This window comes from Pagrus pagrus, assembly GCF_965226575.1.
Source record: "Pagrus pagrus genome assembly, chromosome: 16".
NCBI classification, from domain to species: domain Eukaryota; kingdom Metazoa; phylum Chordata; class Actinopteri; order Spariformes; family Sparidae; genus Pagrus; species Pagrus pagrus.
The window spans coordinates 20,291,973-20,315,622 of NC_140200.1; the positions used below are offsets into that span (position 1 = coordinate 20,291,973).

Sequence of the window (23,650 nt, forward strand, 5' to 3'; positions counted from 1 at the left end):
TCATAAAACAAACAGGGTTGTTTTATGATACAGCCCAGAGTTGTAGCTCACAGACGGATCCTGTTCCAATCCTGCCACATGCACCTCTAACCCTTTTAGACCACATAACCATCTATAACATTATCATCATTTAATTGGTAGACTTTGTTAGTCCTCAGGCTTGATGAAGACGGCACTGTTCCTGAAACTTACAGTAAAAATGCACATCATACAACGCTCAGGTATCATGTTGCACCACCTAGTGGTCATAAACAAAATGTGCTCATTCATTTAGAACCAAATATGTAAACAGTGTTGGACTTTAAGGTATTTCCTCGGTTATATCCAGTTGCAGAAAGAGCATTTATTATTCATACTCTGGAATCTGTACGTTTGCTCTTCCAATGCACGTCTTTACAATGTCAGCACAAAAATGGAAATACTCAAGGTGAAAGGTCGAAATCAGTGTGAAGTGATGACACCTGTTGAGAGCTCCTGGTGGGACTGTGTGATCAGATCTCTGTTAGAGAGTCAAACAGAAGCTTTGGGTTCTTTATCTGCTGACTGTGTTTTGTTGCACAATGTTGCTTCTGGTTTTCATCAGTGTTTTGACAGGTACAGACTGAAGCATTCAAACTGCAGATATTCTGCTAAATGTTTATTGTAATCTGCACTTTCTTTTATTGTAGTTGGTGGAGTCCCCATAAACCAAACCCGGGAGGCTGACAGTCATGCCACAGGTTGGTGTTCACTAGATTTACTAGCATTTGTTACATTTGTGACTATATGAAGAATATTTTCTGAGGAATTTATTGATTTCCACAGATATAGCACAGAAACAATAGTCGAGTATATGTTAAACATGCTGAAAATACAAAAATAAAGGTGTTGCTACCTGATTTTCATTGGATTTCTCTTTTTCAGTTGGTGGCGTTGCCTTAAATAACACCCATAATGCGACCAGTCCAGCCCCAGGTTGGTGCTTGTTAGTTTTAAAAGCTGCAATATGTAAGAATTTTTGCCTAAAACATTCAAAATAACATGTTTTATTTGTGTATTGTATTGCAGAGTTATCTATCAAAGATAGCATGCTATCGAGCTAGCCACTAGCCAGTTTGTACCTCAGAAGATGATACTCGGATAATACGCAACACCAACATTACCTCCTTAACGGTGCTAACCAGCTAACAGCAGCAGCAATTGGCGGTGACTCAGGCGATATGCTGCCCCCAGTTTTGGAGTATAAATATGACAAGTGTCCAATTCTTACATATTGCACCTTTTTTAGACTTTTTGTGTTTAAAAACAATGTGATTTAAATTCTGAGTTTTCTGCAGGTTTAGTTTCTGTAGTGCTTGAGCCACCACAACTGGCCAGTGCAGAAACCTTGGAAGGTAAACTTTAAAATACGTTTAACATGTTAAACAATTCAAAATGTATCTTATCCATAAATGTTATTTGACCTTCATTTTAAATGTCGTAGAGCTTTATGAAGACATGATTGTCCAAGAGGGAGACATTTTGATTCCGGTAAGATGGAGAATTTTGTTTCTAAAACGTGATGATGTAAGTATCATGAAAAGCGCTATATGAATAAAATGTATTATTATTATTATTATTATTTTGTTTTTCAAATTTAAGATTTAAAAAAGATCACTTCAACATTTATGATTTAATAATGCTTTCTATGATACATTTGGCTATAAAATCTATATTTTATGGTTTTGTTTAAACCTGAATTTTGGCTGGAAATGTTGGAAGAAGATGTGGCTCGTTGGAATCTGGTTCAAAATATTTCCACTAAAACAATTGACAGGTTTTTTTTTATTTTATTTTTTTAAATGTAATCAAACTGCTTAAATTGTGGTATTCAAGGTTCACGGTATGGTTTTGGAGAAGAAATACAAAGTCAAAATTTTAATGTTAACAATATTAATGAGGTAATAATACAAACTCAGAAATACTTATTTATAAACTGGATAAACAAGTTGTTCTCAGAGGAAAATAAGGTCCCCAGAACACAGAAAGGTGGCAGGGTCCGCCACATATAAACAAAGTAAAACGGTATGAAAATGCATTGTCCTTCAGTTTGTTTATTGTTTTTTGAAAACAAAGGGGTATGTTTATTTAGTTTTTTTAGAAATATAAAAAAAAAAAAAATCAGTCAATGATATCTTCTGATTAAAATTTCTTCCCCAAAACTACATAATGCACCTTTAACACCTAAACGTTTGTCTGTCTGAGCTCACAGGAGGACAGGAATGCTGTGGAGACCCTGTGGTCTGAAGCCACCGTACCTTACTACATCAGTGACGAGCTGGGTGAGTCATTAAGGTTCTAACCAGCCCTGCTGTACGAACACCGGAGTGTGTAGATGATGAAACAGCTTCTGTTTTCACTCCAACAGCTCATCGACAGTCCGAGATCTACGCTGCCTTCAAGATGATATCAGATTTCACGTGTATTCGCTTCATACAACGAACCACAGAGTTAAACTACCTAAAGTTCATGAACGGCAATGGGTGAGAAAAATCTCAGGCTCAAAGGGTCAGTTCATCCACTCCTGAAACTCCTATAAACAGAAATGACACGTCCAGAGAGACACATTCCCTGTCTCTCTGGAGTCTATCGATCTGTCTGTGAACACTTTATAGGACATGGGACTATTTCTTCAGTAGAAAGAAGTTCCACTGACAGCTGTTGACGGTGGTGTTGTCGTGTGTATTAACCATGGTAACGGCGACATGTTTATGGAAAGAGATGTTGCTGTTCAATTTTCAGCAAGGATGTCATTTTTTTTTCTTCATATGTTAAAACTCGCTTGACAGACATCTCACCTAGCTGCCACCACCATCCCCTCTTCCTCCTGCCATTAAAAGTCAGCTCATGTACATGAAATCTGAAAGTGTCATGACAACATATTGTAGAAATGTCGATATGGCACATATCAAAAGTGGATTTCAGAAATGTAAAAAGGCAGCATTTTATTCTGGTAACTGCATGGCTTCATACCACTCTACTTTTTTTTTTTTTGGTTTGTCTCTGTAGCTGTGCGTCCTTTGTTGGTTGTCGAGGAGGAGCCCAGCCATTGTATTTCTCCAGTACGTGTAGTGTGGGGAATCTCTGCCATGAGCTCATTCACGCTCTTGGATTATATCATGAACACACCCGCGAGGACCGAGATCATTACGTCACTGTGCAGTGGCAGAGTATCATGCCAGGTAATTATGATGTATGATAAACACTTACAGTGAGCAAAGTCTTTGCATGTTCTGCACACTTGGGGGCAGAAGTAGTCAGCCAACTCAAGCCTGGAAAATTACCATGTATTTAGGTTACAGGCTACTGTTGATGAATGAAAGCATTCAAAGACAAAAATCTAAATATAAAAGATGCTTTAGATTTTGAAGATGCACTGCTATTGTCTTTTTCAACTTGCGTGGCTTTAAAAGACTAAATCATGAAACATTTCTTAATTAAAGGAAGAAAAAAGAACTTCAAGGTGAAACATGGGAACACTCTGAACCTGCCGTACGACCTCAAATCCATAATGCACTACGGATCGTAAGTCCTGACCCAACCTCCTCTGTTTGGAGAAACAGATTATCATTGCTCTGTTCTAATGACACCAGACGTCTACATTAAAACTTATCTTATCATTTTATTCCATCTAATTATTTGTCCTTAGTGCCTGATCCTGGATATCTTAATGGGCTGATGCTGAACAACAAAATGAAACTATGAAAGTGACTTTTGTTGGCTTGCTGTATTTAAAAATATGCTCTCTTTTGCAGGTATTTTTTCAGTCAAGATGGAAGTGCGACTGTGTTGGCCAAGCAGGGCGAAGCGCAGATGGGCCAGAGAACACATCTCAGTAATCTGGACATACAGAGACTGAACAAACTTTACCACTGTGGTATAACCTCTTTACTACACTGCTGTTCTATCATCTACAGGTTTCACATAACACTGCTTGAACAATATATGTAAATATTTAAAACTCTTAACATGCTACAAGTACAATGGGGTGTCTGTTCAGCAATATTAAGATGTATTTCTTCTTTCAGATGAGCGGATGAAGGGACTGTGAACGGGCTTGCTGTTGGTTTACCTGCATTTCCCAGATTTAATAAAATTCTAAAAATCCTGTTTGTTCTTTCTGTATTAACGTCGTGTTCACATCACATTTCCTGTAAATAAGTACAGATGTTTGTCTTTTCATAATACGAGAATGTACCCGTTTATATACATACAGGAAAATCACCCTCTTTAATAAATCTGCTGCAAAAGTTTAAAAACATTAAAAATGATAAAAAATCCAGTTATCTAAAACAAATGTACAATCTTTTAAGAGTTGATTTAGTAGTAATCAGTGTAAAAAAACAGACGAATGAGGTTATTTTATATTTTCATGGTGAAGTACAGAAAAGTTTGGTGTTTATTCATGTAACTTTACACTTGCACTCCTATTAGCTTCCTTTCAAATGACGAGTTGTGAAAGTAGCTACGTGGTTAGCTAGCGAGCAAATGCAGCAAAAAAAAATGCAAAGCAAAAAAAACATTTTTCTCATCCTCTTTAGTGTCATTCCTACATATTTACTTTTGCAGTGATGACACTGTTAAACATTCCAGTGTATCAAATGAACCATAATTACCTCTATGATAACAATACAGATCAAACAATGGGCATTCAATCATCTAATAACCACTGTTCTGTACGATAGACGCCTCCTGTACAAAAACCTGACTGACAGACTCCCTGCAGTTTGAGTCTGTTAGTGTAAGCCTGGTCTTGTCTGTAGGAGGAGCTAACAGAACAGACTGTCTGCTGTGTGCAATGTCAGAGTCAAAGAGAAGGACTCCGACCATCCGCCTCTCATTAACCTCACAGAGAGTAAGACTGTTGGTTAATGTGCATTCAGCATTCAAAGGTAAGACCAATCACAATTTTTCAAGATTGTAAATTCTTAATTTGTGTAGTGTTGAGATTTATTTGAAATAAGACTGTACATGTTTTAGTTTTTCTCCCATTAATGTTTGATTTAAACCATCTGGATGCTGAAGACTTATACATTTGTGTATTCATTGTCAAACAATTTTAATACATGTTTTTTCTTGCATTACTTGCATTTGGACATTCTATTGCAAACTACTTGAGATGTGTGTATCTTTTTTTCATATGTTTTTTGTGGCATGTTTAGTTACCATTACTGCGTATGTGCATATATTTTTCATCAGAAACATCATCGTCTTTGCAAACATTTCAGATAACAAATGTGGGTGCCTGATCCTAAGTTGGCACACTGAAGCTTGAGTCTGATCCCTCTGACTGTGCGGATCAGTAGACAAAGTGTCGGGTTTGTTTTGGCTTCTCAGATTTAACATGTAAATGCTTTAGCTCACACAGAAACAAGGTGCTATCAGACCAGCCAGGGGAAGAACTGCTGAATTATACATTTGTAAAATTACAATCAACATTACTTCCTTTAGCCCCATTCAGACTTGATTTATGTCTCTAGGGGAAGTGGGGTGATGTTAACATTACTCTATTTGATTAATTTTGTCCGTAGCACATATGTGAATGATATTTCACCCCCATCTCAGTAATGATTACAAGTGTTTCTGCTTGTTCCTGCATCTTTTGGTGTGACATTTGACTTTTGTGTAAAATTGGATTTAGCTAAAAAAATGTTATTAAACGGATTGATTGAAACATGCTAGCATTGGAACATAAGCCAAGTCACACTGCATGATATCAATATGCATATCATGCCTACAGTGTGTGTTAAGATTTCACTTATGCTTCGTGTTACAATTCTGAGAGGGAGGATGATTTTTGACTCATATTCACCTCGCACGCCACTTTCCGTGACATCAAACCAGCAAAGAAAAAAGTGATCCAAAGATCCAAGATAAAGACAGAAACTCTGATATTATCTAACCACATTAATGTTCTACATATCTGTCGTATCTACAGTTTATGATACTGCATGGCTGCATCCCTGGTGTTCAGACTACATGACAGAGGCCCAGAGCTGGTGAGGGAGGTGCTTCTGGAGCGGGGATGGGAGGAATATAACAAAGAAGAACGGGAAGAGGAGGACTGGAACCTCTACTGGCGCAGCACTGCGTTTCGCAGCTCAGAGTATCACAACCTGTTGCCATGGCAGCGCCTCAACCACCATCCCAAGACCGTTGGCATCACACGCAAGGTGACGGTCTGACATGTTGTGTTAACTTTGTGTGTTAAATACATGTTGAATTTCTTGTAGTCTTGTAGTGTTGTAGTGCAAATCAGATGCAGACACAAGAATCATCCAAGTGTTGTGAAATCTTTCAACAACTTCTGTTATCCTGCACAGAATGTAAGAACGCCCTGTCTCATAATCACAAATGAGAAATGGGTTTACACCAAAACTTATAATAATTTATTTATAAATTACTAATTTATATTTTTCATTACAGTGTATCAAATGACAATGTTAAAACAATATAACAATATGAAAGAAGTCATTTAACATGATGAACCTGTACAGAACCCCCCCACGATCACATGTCAGTATCAGTGGTAAATGGCAAAATATGTTTCCAAACTGAACAATGATCATACTCTAACAGAATGATTTGTACTTTTTTGGAAGGACTGCTTGGCACGCAACCTGAGGAGAATGAGAGCCACAGTCGGTTCATCTCTCTATGACTTCAGTCCCACCGCCTTCATCCTCCCCAACGACTACACCCGCTTCCTGGCTGAGTACAACAAACTGCGTCTGACCAGAGGACCGTCGATCTACTGGATATGTAAGCCTGTGGATCTCTCCAGAGGCAGAGGGATCTTCATCTTTGAGGATATAAAGCACTTGGTCTACGACTGCTCTGTAATCGTCCAGAGGTACATCAGTAATCCTCTGCTGATCTCCGGATACAAGTTCGACCTGAGGATCTATGTATGTGTGAAGAGCTTTCATCCACTCACTGTTTATATTCATCAAGAAGGCCTGGTGCGATTCGCCACTGAGAAGTACAACCTCTCATCTCTGAATAACCTGTACTCTCATCTCACCAACACCAGCATTAATAAGTTCGGTCCCTTCTACAAAACTGAAAAAGAGCAAGTCGGCCCAGGATGCAAGTGGACTATGAGCAAATTCAGGCATTTCCTCCACAGCCAGGACGTCAACGAGCTTCTTCTGTGGCAGAGGATCAGCAACATCGTCATTCTGACCCTCCTCACCATCGCTCCCTCCGTCCCCTCCTGTCCAAACTGTGTGGAGCTGTTTGGCTTTGATATCCTCATTGATGTCAAGTTTAAACCCTGGCTGCTGGAGGTCAACTACAGCCCTGCGTTGACTCTGGACTGCCCAGCTGATATTACAGTGAAGAAAGGGCTGATCAGCGATCTGATTGATCTGATGAATTATACATTGATTGATAGCTCAAGACAGAGGGCTTATCAGAGACAAGGGTACAAGCAGCCTTGTTTCAATGCCAACCAACCTGTGCTCCCAAAGGTTAAAGAAGCCAAATATCAGAAACGAAGGAATCGTAACAAGTCCTCGCAAACTCAGACACTACCTCTGCTAAAAACTCTGTGTAAGCCTGAAATGAACCAAAGACAACATTCATTTGTATCTAACTACCACAGACCCCTCCCCCCTGTTGACTTAAACAAGATATGTGCAGCAAGAGGAAGAATAATTAACACCACAGCTACGAAAATCCAAACAGACAAGACCCTGAACCTGATACTCGGCTCACATTCAAGGACAAACGTGTCAGTGGTAAACAGACAGACGTATCCAGCTCTTGCACCGTGGCAGAGAGACAACAGGAGTCTTCACATGTCTGAGGTTACAAACCATGACGACACTGAAACAGAAGCTGAGATGGAGCTCTCAGGAGAGACGGACGTTTCCTCTTCGATACATGATATCTCACAGAGGGGGCCGGGATTCAGACGTCCTGCTGGGTCCTCGAAGCTCCCAAACATTCACAGGTACAAACAGTACTGCTGCGTCTTCTGTACGCTTGTAAACAATCCATTGTCTTTGTTTGTAAACTTGAAATCTAGGTGAAATTGATCAATATTTCTTAATCTGTGGGGGGAATTTTACCAAGTACATATTGCTGTGGGTTGATTACCGGGCATGTGTTAGGTTACAGAGAAATTTAAAGGTCCATATTGTAGAAAGTTATTTTTTCTTGATCTGTTTTTATTACAAAGCAGGTCTGGGTGCTATATAAATGCTGTGAAAGTATCAAAACTTCACAAATTCAGAAACTGTGCCTTTTAAGATGCCATCAGTACTTCCATAAGGTTGTGATATCACAACTATACAGTCATCGCTCTCTGCTAGGCCCTCAGCTTGGCCATGGCTGCAAAAACACCTACAGAGCTGCTGTCATGAACCTACTATTTAAACCTAAATATGGCGGTGCTACTAAGCCTTGCCTCCAATTTTGCCTAGTGGCCACTTGCTGTATTGCATCTAAAAACTCCTCTGCGGCCCAGAATATATTTTGACAGGACACCTCAAACTGTGAACAAAGTCAAGTATGACTTTCTACTGTGAATTTTTGATTTTTGATATTTGTAAGACTTTCATCAAGCTGAAAAAGTTATTTAAAAATCTGTGACATCATCACAATGAAAAGTCTTGCGGGCAGGGCCAGACGGAGAAACACTGGTGAGCACATTTAGGACAGAACCCCGGGAGCTCAAAAATGTTTTGGTGCCAAGTAAGCAATACTCAGCAGACTGAATGGATGTCATCTTCACATTCGGTATCTAGTTCTACATATTCACTGTATCTACGACTGATGTGGATGTGTGTGGGCAGTGCTTGCTCAGGCCTGTGAGAGCTGACCAATCAGATCTATGGCAAGTCTATCAGCTGAGGGGTTGCAGTGAGTTCAGACATGTCTGTAGTAACAGAAGATGAGTGAACGCTAGAAGTTTTTAGACAAAAATTACAACTAAAAAAATTATAAGAGATTGTTGGCTAGTTTTATGGATATGGGTGGAACCAAGTCAATAGGTAGAAAATGTTGTACAGGACAAAGACATTGGCACATCCAGTCATACAGCATAACAAACAAACATTGTGATTACTCCACAGTGGGAATCACAGACCAGTAAAGACTTCCATGGAGAGAACAACAGCCCTGAATGGACATCATATTCCTCCACTCAGAGTTGGAGACTTCATACGGACCTTCCCGTTCAATACAGCCACTCTGAGGGCCTCACAGTCACATGAACTGGATGTTAAGATAGTCATACAGCAGCTCCACAGGCTGACTGGTCAGCTGGCCACATCAGACATGGAAGTGAAGAAGAACAAGGATGTTGGAGAAGACTTTGATTCACTTTTGTGGGGGCCGAGGGATCCTCCACTTCTCAGTCAATTCTTCAAACCCACTTAGAGTGGCTGCCTATTTTTCTATTTGTTGCTAAGTTCTTACTTGTTTTGGAAATGTAAGACACATCACATCCGTACACCAAAATATTTTCCTTGAAAAATCTTTTAAACAAACTCAATGTTTACTACAGAACATGGAAAAGCATTCATTATTATACTGAATCATTTTTGTGTGAGATCAATTGTTTTCATTGATATGAGTGGAGGGTTACTTTGACTCCTGTAATTTAAGACTAATTTAAGACATTTACTCTGCTTCAAGAAACAAAGTGGCATATTCCAAGATTAAATGAGCTATATACCTTTTAAATAAATGGTAAATAAGTAGTCAGGAATGAATTAAGTGCTACATGAGGGTGAAATACAAAGTTAGATGTGAAATGTGTACATCTCTGATCTACTCATTTAAGATGTTAGATGGTGACTTTGTCCTTTTCCTTGATGCGTACTCTGCCTGATGCGTACTTGGTCTCCTGTCGTCCGTTGGTATAGATGGTCTTAACCGTCCCATCAGGATCCTCTCTCCTCTTATACTGGGAAGTGTGGATCTCTCTCTGACCGTTGGGGAAATCCACCATCTTCTCTCCTGACCTGGAAGAGATGATGATCCAGAGAGACCAATGAACAAATGTCCTCTGCCAGGCTCTGATTAGGCCTAGAAACAGAGTTCTTGTAGCAGATTCAAGACTATTAGTGCAGCCATAAAAATAACAATAATATTTTAAATAAGACTTGGGACTGAATATTCCTTCTACTTACGTACCTCACAGAATACAAAACATCAAACTGTCGGAGAGTGTGGAGAAGATGACTTTGCTATGAATTTGATATCAAAGTTGGATTATGTCAGCGTCTGTCCCCTGACTGGTTACCTCATGGTGGACTAATATTGTTTATTTATTAATGAGGATATCTATTCGCTGCTACCTAAATGACAACTAGTCTTCCTCAGTTGCACTGACATTCTGACCCTGCAGACACCCTGAGGTTAACCCTGCATATGGTAGTGGATTCAGTCTTACGGTGAGAGGTGAACGATGGTGCCATCAGGGAAGATTGTCCTCTCACTGCCGTCAGGCTCCAAATACTTGACGGTTTGGTCTGGAAATACAATCTCTCTCTTCCCTCCAGGGTGTCGCTTCTCTGTTACAGAAAGAGACATGGTCTGAAAGAAAGATTAAACTATGAGCTGTAGTCATAAACTGAAGAGACTATACAATTTTGCTATTGTCACTAGAGATGTTTACCGACAGTAAAAATATTATTGTCATGTCAGTTTTTCAATAAATCAGATCACTGTTGACTGTTACAGACAGGATCTGGTCGGTTGGCACTATGAAGACATTGGGTAAATTTTATAATGTTTGTATTGCAGAGTTAATCAATAGGACTCTGGTTGCCTTCTTCTCCTTACTTGAAGTGAGTACAGTCTATATTCATAGTATAATTCTGTCTTTTCTTTTTTGTCAAAGACAAAATTCTGGGAGCAGACTGCGTTGAAAACAGTCGATTTAAACCTGCAATAAGTGATTTTTTGGGCCACTTGGGGGCAACGGAAAACAATTTGTGAGGACACCATTGACATATCAGTATTACCGTCTTTCAAGTTAATAAGGCAAACTTATTGACGGTTGCATTTTTACACATTCAGCAGTTATGGAGAGACATTATATAGTCCAGTTTTCCCTGTTTTAGCTCCATTTCGGCTTCCACCAACTCCTGAGGGAAAGCTGTGGCTCTTTGGTTGCTAAAACTTCCACTGTGTTCTGCCTCTGATCGTGTACAGTGTACTGTGGATTTTTAGAGCCATTTCTCTGAATAGTTGCCTGTTGTAGTCATAACTGACACTATGCGAGCTGTGAGAGTGGGTATCCGCCGGTCATTCCGACATACCGCCACTCCGACGTTGACGTCTAGTTGTCGTAATGGCAGCACTTCCATTAATTGAAAATGTCCCACCACTCCGACAATTTCTGTTTCCATTGTCGGAATGGCGGTACTTTCCTTTTTTTGAAACGTTCCGCCATTCCGACACATCTTTTAAAAGGGTTAAGGTTAGGGTTAGGGTTATGGGTTGGGTTAGTATTACTCTTGTTGGAATGCCAGGACGAAACTTTGTCGGAATGGCGGAACGTTCGCATGTCGGAATAGCGGTATGTCGGAATGGTGACATGTCGGAATGGCGGTATGTCGGAATTTTGGGATGTCGGAATGCCAGCATGTAACCGTTAGAGTGATAGAAAACAGTAAAGTTGTGGCTGGACATATCAGCCAAGACCTAGAACTTGCTCTAAATCTCTGTAGGACCAAAGGAAGCTGCAGATTTAGCCAATATTTTTTTTACTACAAGTGACACCTCTCACACTGTTTTCACATTGTTAAAAAACATATAAAAATAAATATATTACAGCTGCTTTGAAGATGAAGAATATATAATTAACATAAAATATAAAACTCAAACCTCAAGAGACACTTGACAACATCTCTTACCAATCTGCTTGTTTGGGAAGTGAAGGACCTCCAGACCACTTGGGTAGGTGGTACATGTTATCTGTGAACCAGCATAGTAATACACCTGCAACCGCAAAAATACAACCATGAACACTCATGGTATTGCAGAGTATTACTCCATATAAAGCCTTAACATAACATTTTAAACAAGGCAGCCACAAAGCTAAGAAAGGCAGCCACAGAGCTCACCACTTTTCCATCTGCCAAAATGTGTTTGATGTCTCCATTGAAGAATGGGCCTGTTTTTGTTTTCTGGTCTGCAGAAGTTACTTTCCCTGTCTTGTTAGTGGAAGTCACCAGGTTGCAGCTGTTAGAGAGAAGGTGCTGCATCTGGGGAGAGAAAGAAATCTAATCAGTACAACATTACCAACATGATAATTTAGACTCAATTATCGAAGACATTTAGCAGGTAACCTTCAAAACGTGTTTTGAAGGTTACCTGCAATTTTGAGGCAAATGTACATCAGGCCAAAAAACACACGGATGTCAACGCCATGATGCGTACTGTCACACCTCTTTTGGTTTCCGCAGCTTGGTTCAGTGTGAACAAACAAAGGCGGCTAAAGGCGAGCCTTCATTGCGGCGATAATGAGGAGTCTCTGTGTGAAAAGGACTATAGAGACATGGGAGGCACACTTTAAGTTGGGAAGGCACAATCAAGTTTAAGCAGTAAGGGAGCTGGCACAGGGAGCATATCGACTTGCACTACATGAACATGTAATGAGGTCAGTCAGTGCTTTGACACCATCTTTTGTCCGTCCTCATAAATTATTGCAGGGGTGCTTAAAGACCACTTAACACTGCATTATACACATGAATGAAGCGAACTCTGGACTTTCTGTATGATAGAAGCAAGCATCAAGAGTAAAGTGAAAAAAAAGCACAAATAATAAGGAATAACACTGAGAATGTATCATTATAATGCAGCATATTTCAATGTTTATGGTGTTTTAGAGCCTAGTTCTAGTCGAGCGTGCCTAACAACAAAATAATTAATGCTCATCAAACAAAAGAAACATATGTCTGAAATAAGTTGGTCTGAACATTTAGGCAAAATTAACTAACACCTTGTATGTATCTCTATTCATGTTTTCCTTTCCTGACAACTCTCTCCAGTAATTCTCTCTCATAAGAGAAAGTAAACCGAGGCTCAGCAGAGGGCAGCAAAGCTTCATTTATTTCTAACAGCTAATGAAGCGTCAGTAGAGCCGGTCAAGCAAGCTGAGCGACATTTGAAGAACCTCTGTTTTAAGTTCATGGCCTCAGGTAGTCCATTTATTTTTCAACATAGTCCCTGGCTCCTACATTTACACACTTAATCCAGTGGTTGTGAAGCATACGGATCCCTTCTATGTAGGATCCCACAGCAGTGACAACGTCATCATCAATGTCAAGTGGCACCCACTGAGCTCCTTCTTCATCTTAAGGAAGAGGTAGGAGTCTGAGGGTGTCAAATTAGGTAACTAGGGCAGGTGTTGGATGAGTTCAAATCCACATTCCTGGATGGCAGCCATGATCACTGTGGACTGGAGCACTGTCTCAGACAGTGCTGCCTTGTCATTTTCAAATACCCAAAACAGAAATACTACAAGTGTTATTAACCTAAAATATCGTGCATAGTCACCCAAATAATTTAACTGCACGTGCAAGAGCTGTACTTCTACTTCAGGCCATGAACATAACAATCACCACTCAAACATGACCACAGAGACCATACACTGATGAAACAGGACTTGAAGCTGTGAACAAACGTACCCACACACGGAGCTGAAGATGCAACCTTTTATGGCAATTTTTGGGGCCAAGGTTATGCTAATGAGCAAATCTCACAAACATGCACCAACTCATAAACAGGTGACACTCATCAGGAAGAAATGAGCCAATTACAACAGGTTTGTCCAGTTCAGAGAGTTTGTTGAATCCAACGTGAAACATGAGCAAACTTCAAAGGAAGGAAAAGTGAAAGAAGTCGAGGATCAGAATATAAATATGTTCCTGCATGAGGTTGAACACACAGGCTTTAACTCTGCAGCCTGTTTCAGATGTTTTTTAAAATCTGTTTTCAATTGAGCAAATCTGTCAAATAGCTCCTCCCTCCTTTCTCTGTAACAAAACTGGAAGACACAGTTCGGCCTTCGGTTTTTCAGTGCACGTAATCTATCATTCAAACTGTTAAGATTTCAGTCTTCTGTATGTATCTTTATAAAGTGTCACAAAACAGGTGTGAAAAAAGATGTGAGATAAGCTGTGAGGTAAAGACCTTTTTCACTAGACTGACCACAGTACTTCTTAATCTTACTTGATCTTTAATAAAACTTCCACTAAGTGACTGATAGTTTTCCTGGGGTCCATGTTTACATTTTTACCACAAAAAAATATTGAAGCTTAAAATAGCGATACTGTACAAGCCAAGTACAAAGACAAAAAGAAAACGCTAATGAAATAATACTATACAGCCTCCAAAAGATAAACATTTTGTTCGAGGACAAGGCACCAGCAGCCTTCCAACACTTACTTGTCTTGTCATACACAAGAAGTTTGGTGTACCTTTCCACCTTACAGCTTGAATAAAAATCTGAAGATTTTTTTTTCACTCAGCCTAGCCGATTAGCCCAACGGCTAAAATACCAAGCCTGCTCAGTCTCATCTGCAGATTTTTTTTATGCTGCGTGAAGTGCAGACGTTCAAACTGAGGGTGATTTAATGGACAAGTAGCTTAAATGTTTGGGCAACTTTTCATCTTAATTATCCAACACTCCTTTAGATATATGGTCTCAACAGAAACAAGTTTGTGTGACGAGTTTTGTGGTGTCAGGCTCAGGTATTAATGAAAAATTTGGTCACATTTTCACTATAGGGTCACTAAAGCAGACATGATAATATCTCAATCTTTTGTTGTGAAGAAGTGAAGTCAAAGGAACAACTCAAATAGCAAATCAAACTATTAATTGGGGGGAGACCGATTATCAGCCCTGGTCGATTATCCATAACAGGGATTTTTCTGCCAGATTGCAGATAAAACAAACTAATTCAAAATTAGCTACTTTGGCTCTGATGCAACGTCCTCTCACACAATGTTTTACCCACATGACTGTGTGATTGGTAACACGTCACAATTAATAGCCTATGAACAATAAATAAATCTGAATATGCAAAGTAACTAGTAACTAAATGTATCAAATAATGTAATGGAGAGGAAGTATAAAGTAGCAGAAAAAGGAAAGACTCAAACACAGTACTTGAGTAAACTGTACTGTTCGCAATTTGGAAACTAAGATTTTCTTTTTACTGCAAATGAATATCGATCCCAAATATCGGTTTTCAATCTCCTTGATTTCTAATAATCCGTAACAGTATCGGCCATGAAAAAGCCATATCGGACCCTTACTATTAATAATATAAAATATAAAATCCATTTGTTAATGACCTGACTATTTATTTATTATTTAACCTTATTTAACCAGGATTTTAAGATTAAAAATGGCAAAAACACAAACTTACAGACAAAATACAATAAAGAAGCATACAGGAACTTCAATTTCTGCAACGTATTTCATGCCGAGGCAGCAGAATACACGAATGCCCTTTATCCAATTTCTGTCAGAGCAATTAGAACAGACAGCCTAAAGAAGTCCAGACAATGCAAGATACATAGGTCGTATGGGAGCGGACCAAGATTTGCCATATAAGGTGTCCCAATTTAAGAGACTACGGGTAACCAGAGCAGTCATCCTACCAGACAGTATAACTCACAGTGGTGAGTCAGAGCTTATCAATGAGTAATACAAAAGATACAGTATATTTACCTCTGTCTGTCCCTCCTGGTGTACAGTGTGTGTTTGTGCAGTACATCTGGCGGCCACTGGACAGTGCTGTGGTGTAACTCTGAGTTTCTTCTTCAGCTCGGAGTTTTCTCTGATCAGCTCGTCCACCTGGCGACGAACTACCAACCAATCACTCTCTCTCTGCTTAAACTGCTGCTGAAGAGCCTCCATCTGCTGCCTGAGAGCCTGCACACACATACAAACACACTCAGAGTCAGAACCCAAGCACACACCGTGACCCTGTTCAGACACACGTATCACTGAATGTGACTCATATGTTGACTTCAAGATGTGGGAGTGTGTTAGTAAATGTTTGCAGGGATTTACGCCATGATGTGTCCAACTGCTCAGAGTCACACCTGATGACAAAAGTCTCCATTGGGAAACAGGAAACAGCTTCAGGCTAATTGAACGGTCCAGATACTGATAGACTTCCTGAACTACTGAGTATCATCTGCTTTACAGCCCTAACAGGGAAGACTTCTGGTTTAGCCCGAGATGGGATAGTTGTGTTTTGAGAGGCTCCGCTTCCTCCTTCAAAAACTAAGAATATATGAATATATTCCACCATGAGAAACTTGACCAGTGTTCTTATTTTCCTCTGACAGCAGCTTGTTTATTATTAATAAAGAGTTTGTATTATTACCTCATTAATACTGTAAATATTACATCTCTGAGTTTGAATTTCTTCTCCAAAACTCCATATTGCCCCTTTAAGTGTTATTATTTAACCTACCCTCATTGATTTAATGGGGTTGACAGGATAACAGACACAACACACTTCACCAGCACCACAAAGTACAGCCTACAAATTGATCATACAGTTGAACAAACATCTTTCATCTTCTGTCATCTATGACATCTTTCGACAGAAACACTGCTTTAGCCAGGTGTGACTAATAAACTGGTAACTGAGTGTGTACAGATGAGTGAGGCTGAGTGTGTTTGTTTCTCAAGAAACAGAGATGTGGAAGTACTGATTTTCCCTGCCTGTCTTTTCCCAGGACACCTTGATACCAAATGACATGAACAATCTATTGCCAGAAGCTGTTGCTTTGAGATGATAAATTAAAGAACATTATACACTGTAAAAAGGGGATAATAAAGCTGAGATTGAATTATGTCAACAAATAACCATTTCTCATTTTGCTAGGGCTCCTTGGAGATGATCCTTGGAAAACACCTACAGCCTTATTTCCCCTTCCTTGTACAAACCACTGTTTGCACTGCACTGTGTTGGTATGCTAAGTGTCTGTAGCTGTCAAATAAGAGCTGTTTTGACCACGCCTCCTGACACTAGGTTCAAAGCAGAACTCATAAGGGTTTCCAGTATGACATGTAGATGAATGACAGATAAAACAGGCAGCAACTTGTCCAGGTCAGTTCCAGAGAAGAAAACACGAGGTAATTAACGGGAAAATATGTGCTGCACACATTAGAGTGAATCATTAAAAGTGAATTGACGAACACGAAACATCCATTCTGTTGTTGTCCAGTGTTTCACATTTACCCTGGATTGAAAGAGGTGCTTGTATTTAAGAGCTTGTTATCCACTAAATGTAAATGCAACACTGGTGGTACCAGTTCTGCAACATACACTTTGAAGGTGGGTGGGGGGTGGTATTCATGGCTCAAGGGAGCACTGGAAGGAGCTTTTCTGAAATGCACAATAGTAAATGGATATCAAGTTTTGACACTGATCTGTGTTACTCAGCACTTTCATGAGCTGAAGGAAGTTCTTCTCCATGATGTCTTTCAGGGACATTTAAGTGTGTGTACACAGCTTGGCGTGACAGACTGTGTTGTGAAACAGGTCAGTGATGTCATGAGAAACACTGGTGTAGTTGGTTAAGCAATAGTGCAGCCTATCAACTGCCAAAAAGACTTTTTTTTATGGCTTAAAGGATACACGGGTGTTATCTAATCTTATTATTATTATCAACAAATCCCTTGAAAGGAGCAAAACCAACAATGAATTTAACCTACTAAGAAATATATGTTGCTGCAGCCTGATGTAGATTACACCTCTGTGCCAAAGAATTCCAGTACTGTTTAAAGAGTCAAACTGTGTCATCATCGTAACAGGGGTGTGCAACACTGACTGAGCCTGATCCTACTGTTTAATTAAAACGAGAATCAAGTCCAAACACTCCTCATGTAAAGTTAACACTACAGGATTTGTAGTCATTCCTGCGTCCAGACTCGCATGTGTGATCTTGTAATTAGTGAGCCCCTGTCGCTGATCGGTTGTGTAGTGTACAAAGAACAAAGACCCCGATTACAGGACAAACATTTGCAGAGTGAGAAAGTGTAACAAAAAGAAATGGTAGTAAATATAAAAAATCTGACAAGGCAGATAAAATGAGAATAAAACGTACAAAATGAATACGATTGAAAAAACAGCAATAAAAAAAAATAAAAAACATAACTCAAACGTTTCCAAAAGCTTTCACAAACAGAAAGGTTATTAGAAGAGATTCAAAAGAGGTTAGAGGCTTTGTTCAAAATTAGGTCAAATTTAGTCCAGAGACTGACCTGGACTTCCCTGGATCCCAGGTTGTGCAGATTTCTCCCGGCCTGCCTGACTTCTCTGTCCGAGAGGATGTTATCTCCTTCACAGCCACTCTGGAGCTCATCTTTCTCATCCGCTGTTTCTCTGCATGTAAATACAATAACTCAGGAAATACTGCAAAATATTAGAAGTGGTAATACGTGAGTATGCGTCTACAGTTGACCACGTTCACCATCTTAATTCGGTGTGTTAGCACGATAGCATCTTTTTGTTTGCACTGAACATACGCATAGCTGAAGTTGATGAGAATAATAACATTGTGAAAACATTGTCATAACACTGTTTACTTTACAGAAAAAACAAAATAAACAAAAAAGTTAATATATCAAATCCACACAAGGGAAGAGAACTAGACTTGTGGCATTTAGATGTGCATATCAGTTTGTGCACATGCATTCTGTGGGAGGAAATATAAGATGATTAACTAGAAAGGAAGCTTACATAGGCATCACACTACACTGATAAGATGACAACAACCTACATCCTGACCAACATGGTGCTGCAAAGATGAGCCAGTGAGTGTGATCAGTAGGCGTATTAATTGTATTGTGCATGCTATCACAACACCAAAAGGTCTTTCTACCTGTGAAATCCCTGCGATGTTCGTGCCATTTTTGAGTCATCTGGAGTATCAGCTTTCCTCTCTGCTTTCAACGGTTTCTGACCCCCTAAACATGAAAAAATACATAAAAGAGACCTTTGAGAAGCAGAATTATGGAGATTGTCTTTGCTGCAAACTTGTGTCTTGTTTCTCCACAAAGGCAATCATGGTGTAAACAATAAAAGTGACATCTTGATGTGTTAAGACCTGGTCAATCACTGCTTAAAGAGATCATTGGATCGTCAGTTACTCCGATAGATCTAACCAGTACTTTGTCTAAATCATGCTTTTCCGGAGTTACTCAGAATGTCTACAAGTATCAGACACTTAAATGTAATGCTTTTGAAGTCCTTTCAAGATAATATGTGGCAAAATGTAATACTGGATTTTGGATATAGCAGCTTTTTTAAGCATTGCAGGCTACCTACTGTATAAATGTACGTAGTGTAAATGTGGTGTCAAAGATGGGTTTCTATGGAGGAATCGGGCTATTAGAGTGAGTTAGGTTAATCTAGATTTTGCCAGTATATGGTTCAGTGGTAGGTTTAAAGATCTGTAACATCAGAAAAGTGAAGGACTGGACCATTTTCTACATTTCTACAAAAGACATGAAAAAAGATGGATAAATTAAATCACATAAAATGTTTGTGGCAATAAAGATCTCAAAATTCAAAAGTAACATTTAATTACTATTAAGGCCTTGTTTTTGTATTTATTTAATTTAAGACATTATACAACTTTTAAATTACCCATGAAGACTGGCTGTTACTGTAGATGTACACATATAGGAGAGGACAAAGATAAAATGCACCTAAGTCACTGCAAAAGTTTATATTCATGGTCCAATGAATGAATAAACAACCTGATAATAATCTGATAACACATGCAAGTGAAACCACAGATTGAAGTGTAGCGTCACATCACATGGTGGTAATTTTTTCCAGAGTGGTTGGAGCAAAAATTAGCTGACATTTTCTGATTTTACATGTAGACCGAAATACACATATCCAACGGTGAGCTGTGAGTCATCACATTGGTGCTGAGTTAGCCATCGGAAGCCAATTGCTCTTTGCATAAGTTGTAGCTTGTTATTAGCTGGCATTGCAACAAGAATCTGTACAACTGACATGGTGCGTGCAAAGTTGACATGACACAAAAAGTCACAATGGGAAATACACCCGGTTGAAACATCCTGGAATTTTCCATTAGCTTTTGGCTGACTGGACATTACACAACGAATACATTTTATATTTACGCAATTAAAATGTGACGTCGGTCAAAAAGATGAGTGCGAGGCAGATACCTAAACGAAAGCAAAGAGGCTGTAAACTGGATTTGGCAAGTCTATGTGGTGATTATGTGTTTATGAGTGTGGGTGCATTATGTTATAATACATTGTACAATTGTAAACAGAAGTCTGGTTTTGAGAAGCAGTCTTTTCCAAATTATCAAAACAGGTACAGCAGAACCAGAGATATCGCTTTTTTTTAATCCACACAGTCTTCTTCCTTTTCAAATTCTGGTGCCTACTGTACATTACCCATAATGCAACTTCACTGGAGGCAATTTATCAGATTGCATGCAGCTTCCTCCGGAGCCACAATGGGCTTCATACTGCTTCTTTTAAGTAGGGGTGAGTAGCCTTTTTCTATGTGCACCTTTTTCTCCTGTTTTTTGTTAGGGAGTGAGGTAAGAAAACCCAGATCGTTTTGTTTATTGTTTTAGGTAATGCTCACCCTGAAGACTATTTTTCATTTGGGTAAATAAATTCCCATATTTGGACTGCATCCTTGGTTCTTGGGAGTGGGAGAAAGAGAGGGAAGCCTAATGTTATGTTCTGGTAGACCCTAGGCCGGGGCATAACACATCCATTCTGTCGTTGTCCAGTGTTTCACATTTACCCTGGATTGAAAGTGGCACCTGAAAGTACAGTTGAGGTGCTTGTATTTAAGAGCGTGTTATCCACTAAATGTAAATGCAACACTGGCAGTTTTTTATTCCACACAGTCTTCTTCCTTTTCAAATTCTGGTGCCTACATTACCCACAATGCAACTTCACTGGAGGCAATTTATCAGATTGCATGCAGCTTCCTCCGGAGCCACAAAAGGCTTCATACTGCTTCTTTAACATATGTCGTAGTACCTGTAAGACACTTTAATGTGTAAAATCAGTGGAAATGCCCTTTAAAATATATTTAAATTACCATCATGAGTTTTATCATCTGTGTTGGAGCTGGAAAGAAAGGAATGTTGCTGAGTCCCAAGACTCTGGTCCTGTTTCAGTGTCTGGATCCCCGGGAACATCGATCCCTCCTCAAACTGACTGGCAGACCCATCTTCTGATTGGTTCAAATGGGAGTCCTGGAGGCCGAGGCAGGGAGGAGGGGATGGGAGCTTGGGAAACTGGTGACACTGGGAGGGTGGGTTATCCTCCTCGCTGCTACTAGCACAACCACTGGTGCTTCTTATAGTGGAATGCATGGGAAACGTACTGTGTTTTAGAGGTGTTGGGGCTTGACTTGTATGGTTTGGCGCACCAACACAGAATGCTGCTGTTGTTGTTGTAGCCTGTTTGACACCTTTGACCCAATTTGAGCCAGCGCTGCTTCCTGGTCTTGACTTGTTGCACTGGCAGAGAAGCAAGTGTGTTTTTGTTTCATCACAGCTTGTGGATAGAGTTTCCGTGTTCAAGCTTGAGAGTCTCTCCATGTGGTCGTTCGTGTTCTTAAAACTAACAATAACTTCCTGATTTCGCCAGGCCCGAGGGGAAACTCTGTTGTCCCTCAAAAGGGGGGAGATGTTGAAATGTTGTAGTAAATTTGATTCATATGCAGCGCTGGGATGTTTGGGTGTCCAGACATGTGTGTTGTTCTGCTGCAGGGATTGTTCCCATTGATCCAGTGAGGTGGCACCAGTCACTTTTCCATGAGGTACCGTGAATTCAAACTGACCTTTTACCTTTTCTTTGTCAACTATTTTTCCAGCAGTTTCATGCTTGTTTGCTGTTTCTTGGTGACTCACCCTTTTGTCACTAAATCTGTATTCTGTCTCTATTGATTGAGGGTTATTACTTTTCTCTTCCAAACGGGATTTCTCTCTGGGCGTGTTCCATTCTTGTAATTGGCAAACATTCCCTGCTCTCTCTGTCTTGGTGGGAAGATCTGTAATCCCTTTTACTTGGAAAGGTGGAGTTTCAGGTTGGGGCAGTAGAGGAGTGTTGAAGTAAGTTTGCCCTTGGCTGTGGACCAGGGAAGAGACCTCTGCCTGAGCTTGGATATCTGTTTGAATGTTTCTCTGGATTTCCTGGGGTGTCTGAGGATTATATGGACCAGAGCAAAAGTCTTGTAAAGTCCCAAACTTCTGGCAACGCTCCGGCTGAAAGGTCAGAGACTGGAAGGTTTCCAGCTGTGTTCCTTCATCTTTAAAGACCATAGATAGGGCAGAGGAGGGCCTCTGGATGCCAGAGGTTAACTTCCTGCTGGGCTCTTGTTGGCTGAGGGAAGCCCTTGTCTGGACCTCCTCTTGGTCAGTGTCCTTCATATTATTTCTGTCCATCTTGGAAATGCCCTCATCCTCCGACAAGAAGTACTGTCTCTCTGTCATCATCCCACTACTGTTCTGAAAAATAAATTTTGAAGAGGAATCATTGCAGAGCAAGTGTTACCGTTGACCGTTACTTTGTGTAGCACTGAGCACTGAGTAATGGTTTGGCTTTACTCCTCCAACTAACATGACTGAGAGTGAAAGGGCAATTCTATGCTTGACACATAATGACATAATGAATGCATAAAAACCAATGACTGAAAAATTATCATTCAGCTCATTAAAACTCAAGTGACAATGTTTATACTATCCATATTACTAAAGACTTGTAAGATATGACTATTACCCAAAATTATTTGATGGAGGTTATTTCACTTTATACTAAAAGAACAGAAACAGAATGTGTTTTACATTTCTACTTTGATAAAAAAAATCTTCTTTTTGTTTTTCTTGTTCAGCACTTGGAGTTGCATTTGATGTATGACTTGTGCTATATAGATAAAGACTGATTGATTGATTGATTGATTGATTGAAACAGTACTACATGGCACTCTGCCACAGTACACTACTGTTTATACAGTACTACAACATAAAATACCTGCAGCTGTTTTGGCTCTGAGATTTCATGTGTTTCCAGCTGCTCCCCTGCACACTCCCTGAAGGTTTCTTTTCCCCTCACGGCAGATCTGGTCAGCAGTGGTGACAAGACAGAATAAAGAAGAATGGTCCGATTACATTTGGAAAATAAGGAAAAGAAAATATCAAATAATATAGTAGATTAGTTAAACTATTCCAGAGAGGAAAAGCATCTGCTACTGTAGGAGTGTCAGAGTACCTGTCTTGGAGGTTGGCAGGCAGGGTGTTCCTCACTCCAGAGGGGCTGACGCTGTCCTGGTCTCCATCTCTGTTCACAGCCTGGTCAGTCCCTGTGATGACAGGTAATGTGATACTCATTTCACACTGGACAAAACACTCACTCACATCCGCTAACATCTGGCTTTTGTCTGCAACTTTAAGTGTATTATCTGCATTTACTCATGCATCAATTGACTCTGCTGTAGTCAAGATTCAAGATTCAAGAAACTTTATTGTCTATCACAGTGACAGAAGATTGTCTTTGGTTAGGGTTTGAACAACATGAAAACACATTCACACCCATGAGACTGAGTAAGTTGTCTTTTTCACCAGATGTACTCTG

General features: G+C 39.8%; 3 protein-coding genes across 9 annotated transcripts in view; 2 read left to right on the plus strand and 1 right to left on the minus strand.

Moving 5' to 3' along the window:
* The first annotated feature begins 468 nt into the window (after positions 1-468).
* Positions 469-4,128, plus strand: LOC311271176 (hatching enzyme 1.2-like). Its single transcript, XM_084376715.1, has 11 exons — positions 469-594; positions 669-719; positions 904-954; positions 1,317-1,373; positions 1,463-1,509; positions 2,231-2,300; positions 2,387-2,501; positions 3,028-3,200; positions 3,462-3,543; positions 3,774-3,895; positions 4,047-4,128. The coding sequence occupies exons 1-11, from the start codon at positions 561-563 to the stop codon at positions 4,067-4,069; spliced, it is 825 nt and encodes a 274-aa protein (XP_084232841.1). The 5' UTR covers positions 469-560; the 3' UTR covers positions 4,070-4,128.
* Positions 4,129-5,837: 1,709 nt separating this feature from the next.
* ttll2 (tubulin tyrosine ligase-like family, member 2) lies at positions 5,838-9,405 on the plus strand (the record flags this gene model as incomplete). The annotated part of the gene is made up of 3 exons (XM_084377003.1): positions 5,838-6,191; positions 6,621-8,050; positions 9,087-9,405. The coding sequence occupies exons 1-3, from the start codon at positions 5,970-5,972 to the stop codon at positions 9,403-9,405; spliced, it is 1,971 nt and encodes a 656-aa protein (XP_084233129.1). The 5' UTR covers positions 5,838-5,969.
* A 21-nt stretch (positions 9,406-9,426) lies between these two features.
* Positions 9,427-23,650, minus strand: part of LOC311271838 (uncharacterized protein) — a 42,801-nt gene continuing 28,577 nt past the window's right edge. For 3 of the 7 annotated variants that reach the window (XM_084377724.1, XM_084377725.1, XM_084377726.1), the window contains exons 8-17: positions 23,288-23,378; positions 23,051-23,138; positions 21,114-22,527; positions 18,892-18,976; positions 18,272-18,392; positions 15,719-15,922; positions 12,102-12,242; positions 11,892-11,976; positions 10,424-10,544; positions 9,448-9,992 (exon numbers count right to left, since the gene is read on the minus strand). In XM_084377724.1, coding sequence (XP_084233850.1) covers positions 9,815-9,992; positions 10,424-10,544; positions 11,892-11,976; positions 12,102-12,242; positions 15,719-15,922; positions 18,272-18,392; positions 18,892-18,976; positions 21,114-22,527; positions 23,051-23,138; positions 23,288-23,378 — 2,528 coding nt within the window. In that variant the 3' untranslated portion in view covers positions 9,448-9,814. Of the gene's footprint in view, positions 9,993-10,423; positions 10,567-11,891; positions 11,977-12,101; positions 12,243-15,718; positions 15,923-18,271; positions 18,393-18,891; positions 18,977-21,113; positions 22,528-23,050; positions 23,139-23,287; positions 23,379-23,650 lie in introns of all 7 variants that reach the window. The other 4 variants (XM_084377728.1, XM_084377729.1, XM_084377727.1 and 1 more) reach the window with 4 other exon arrangements.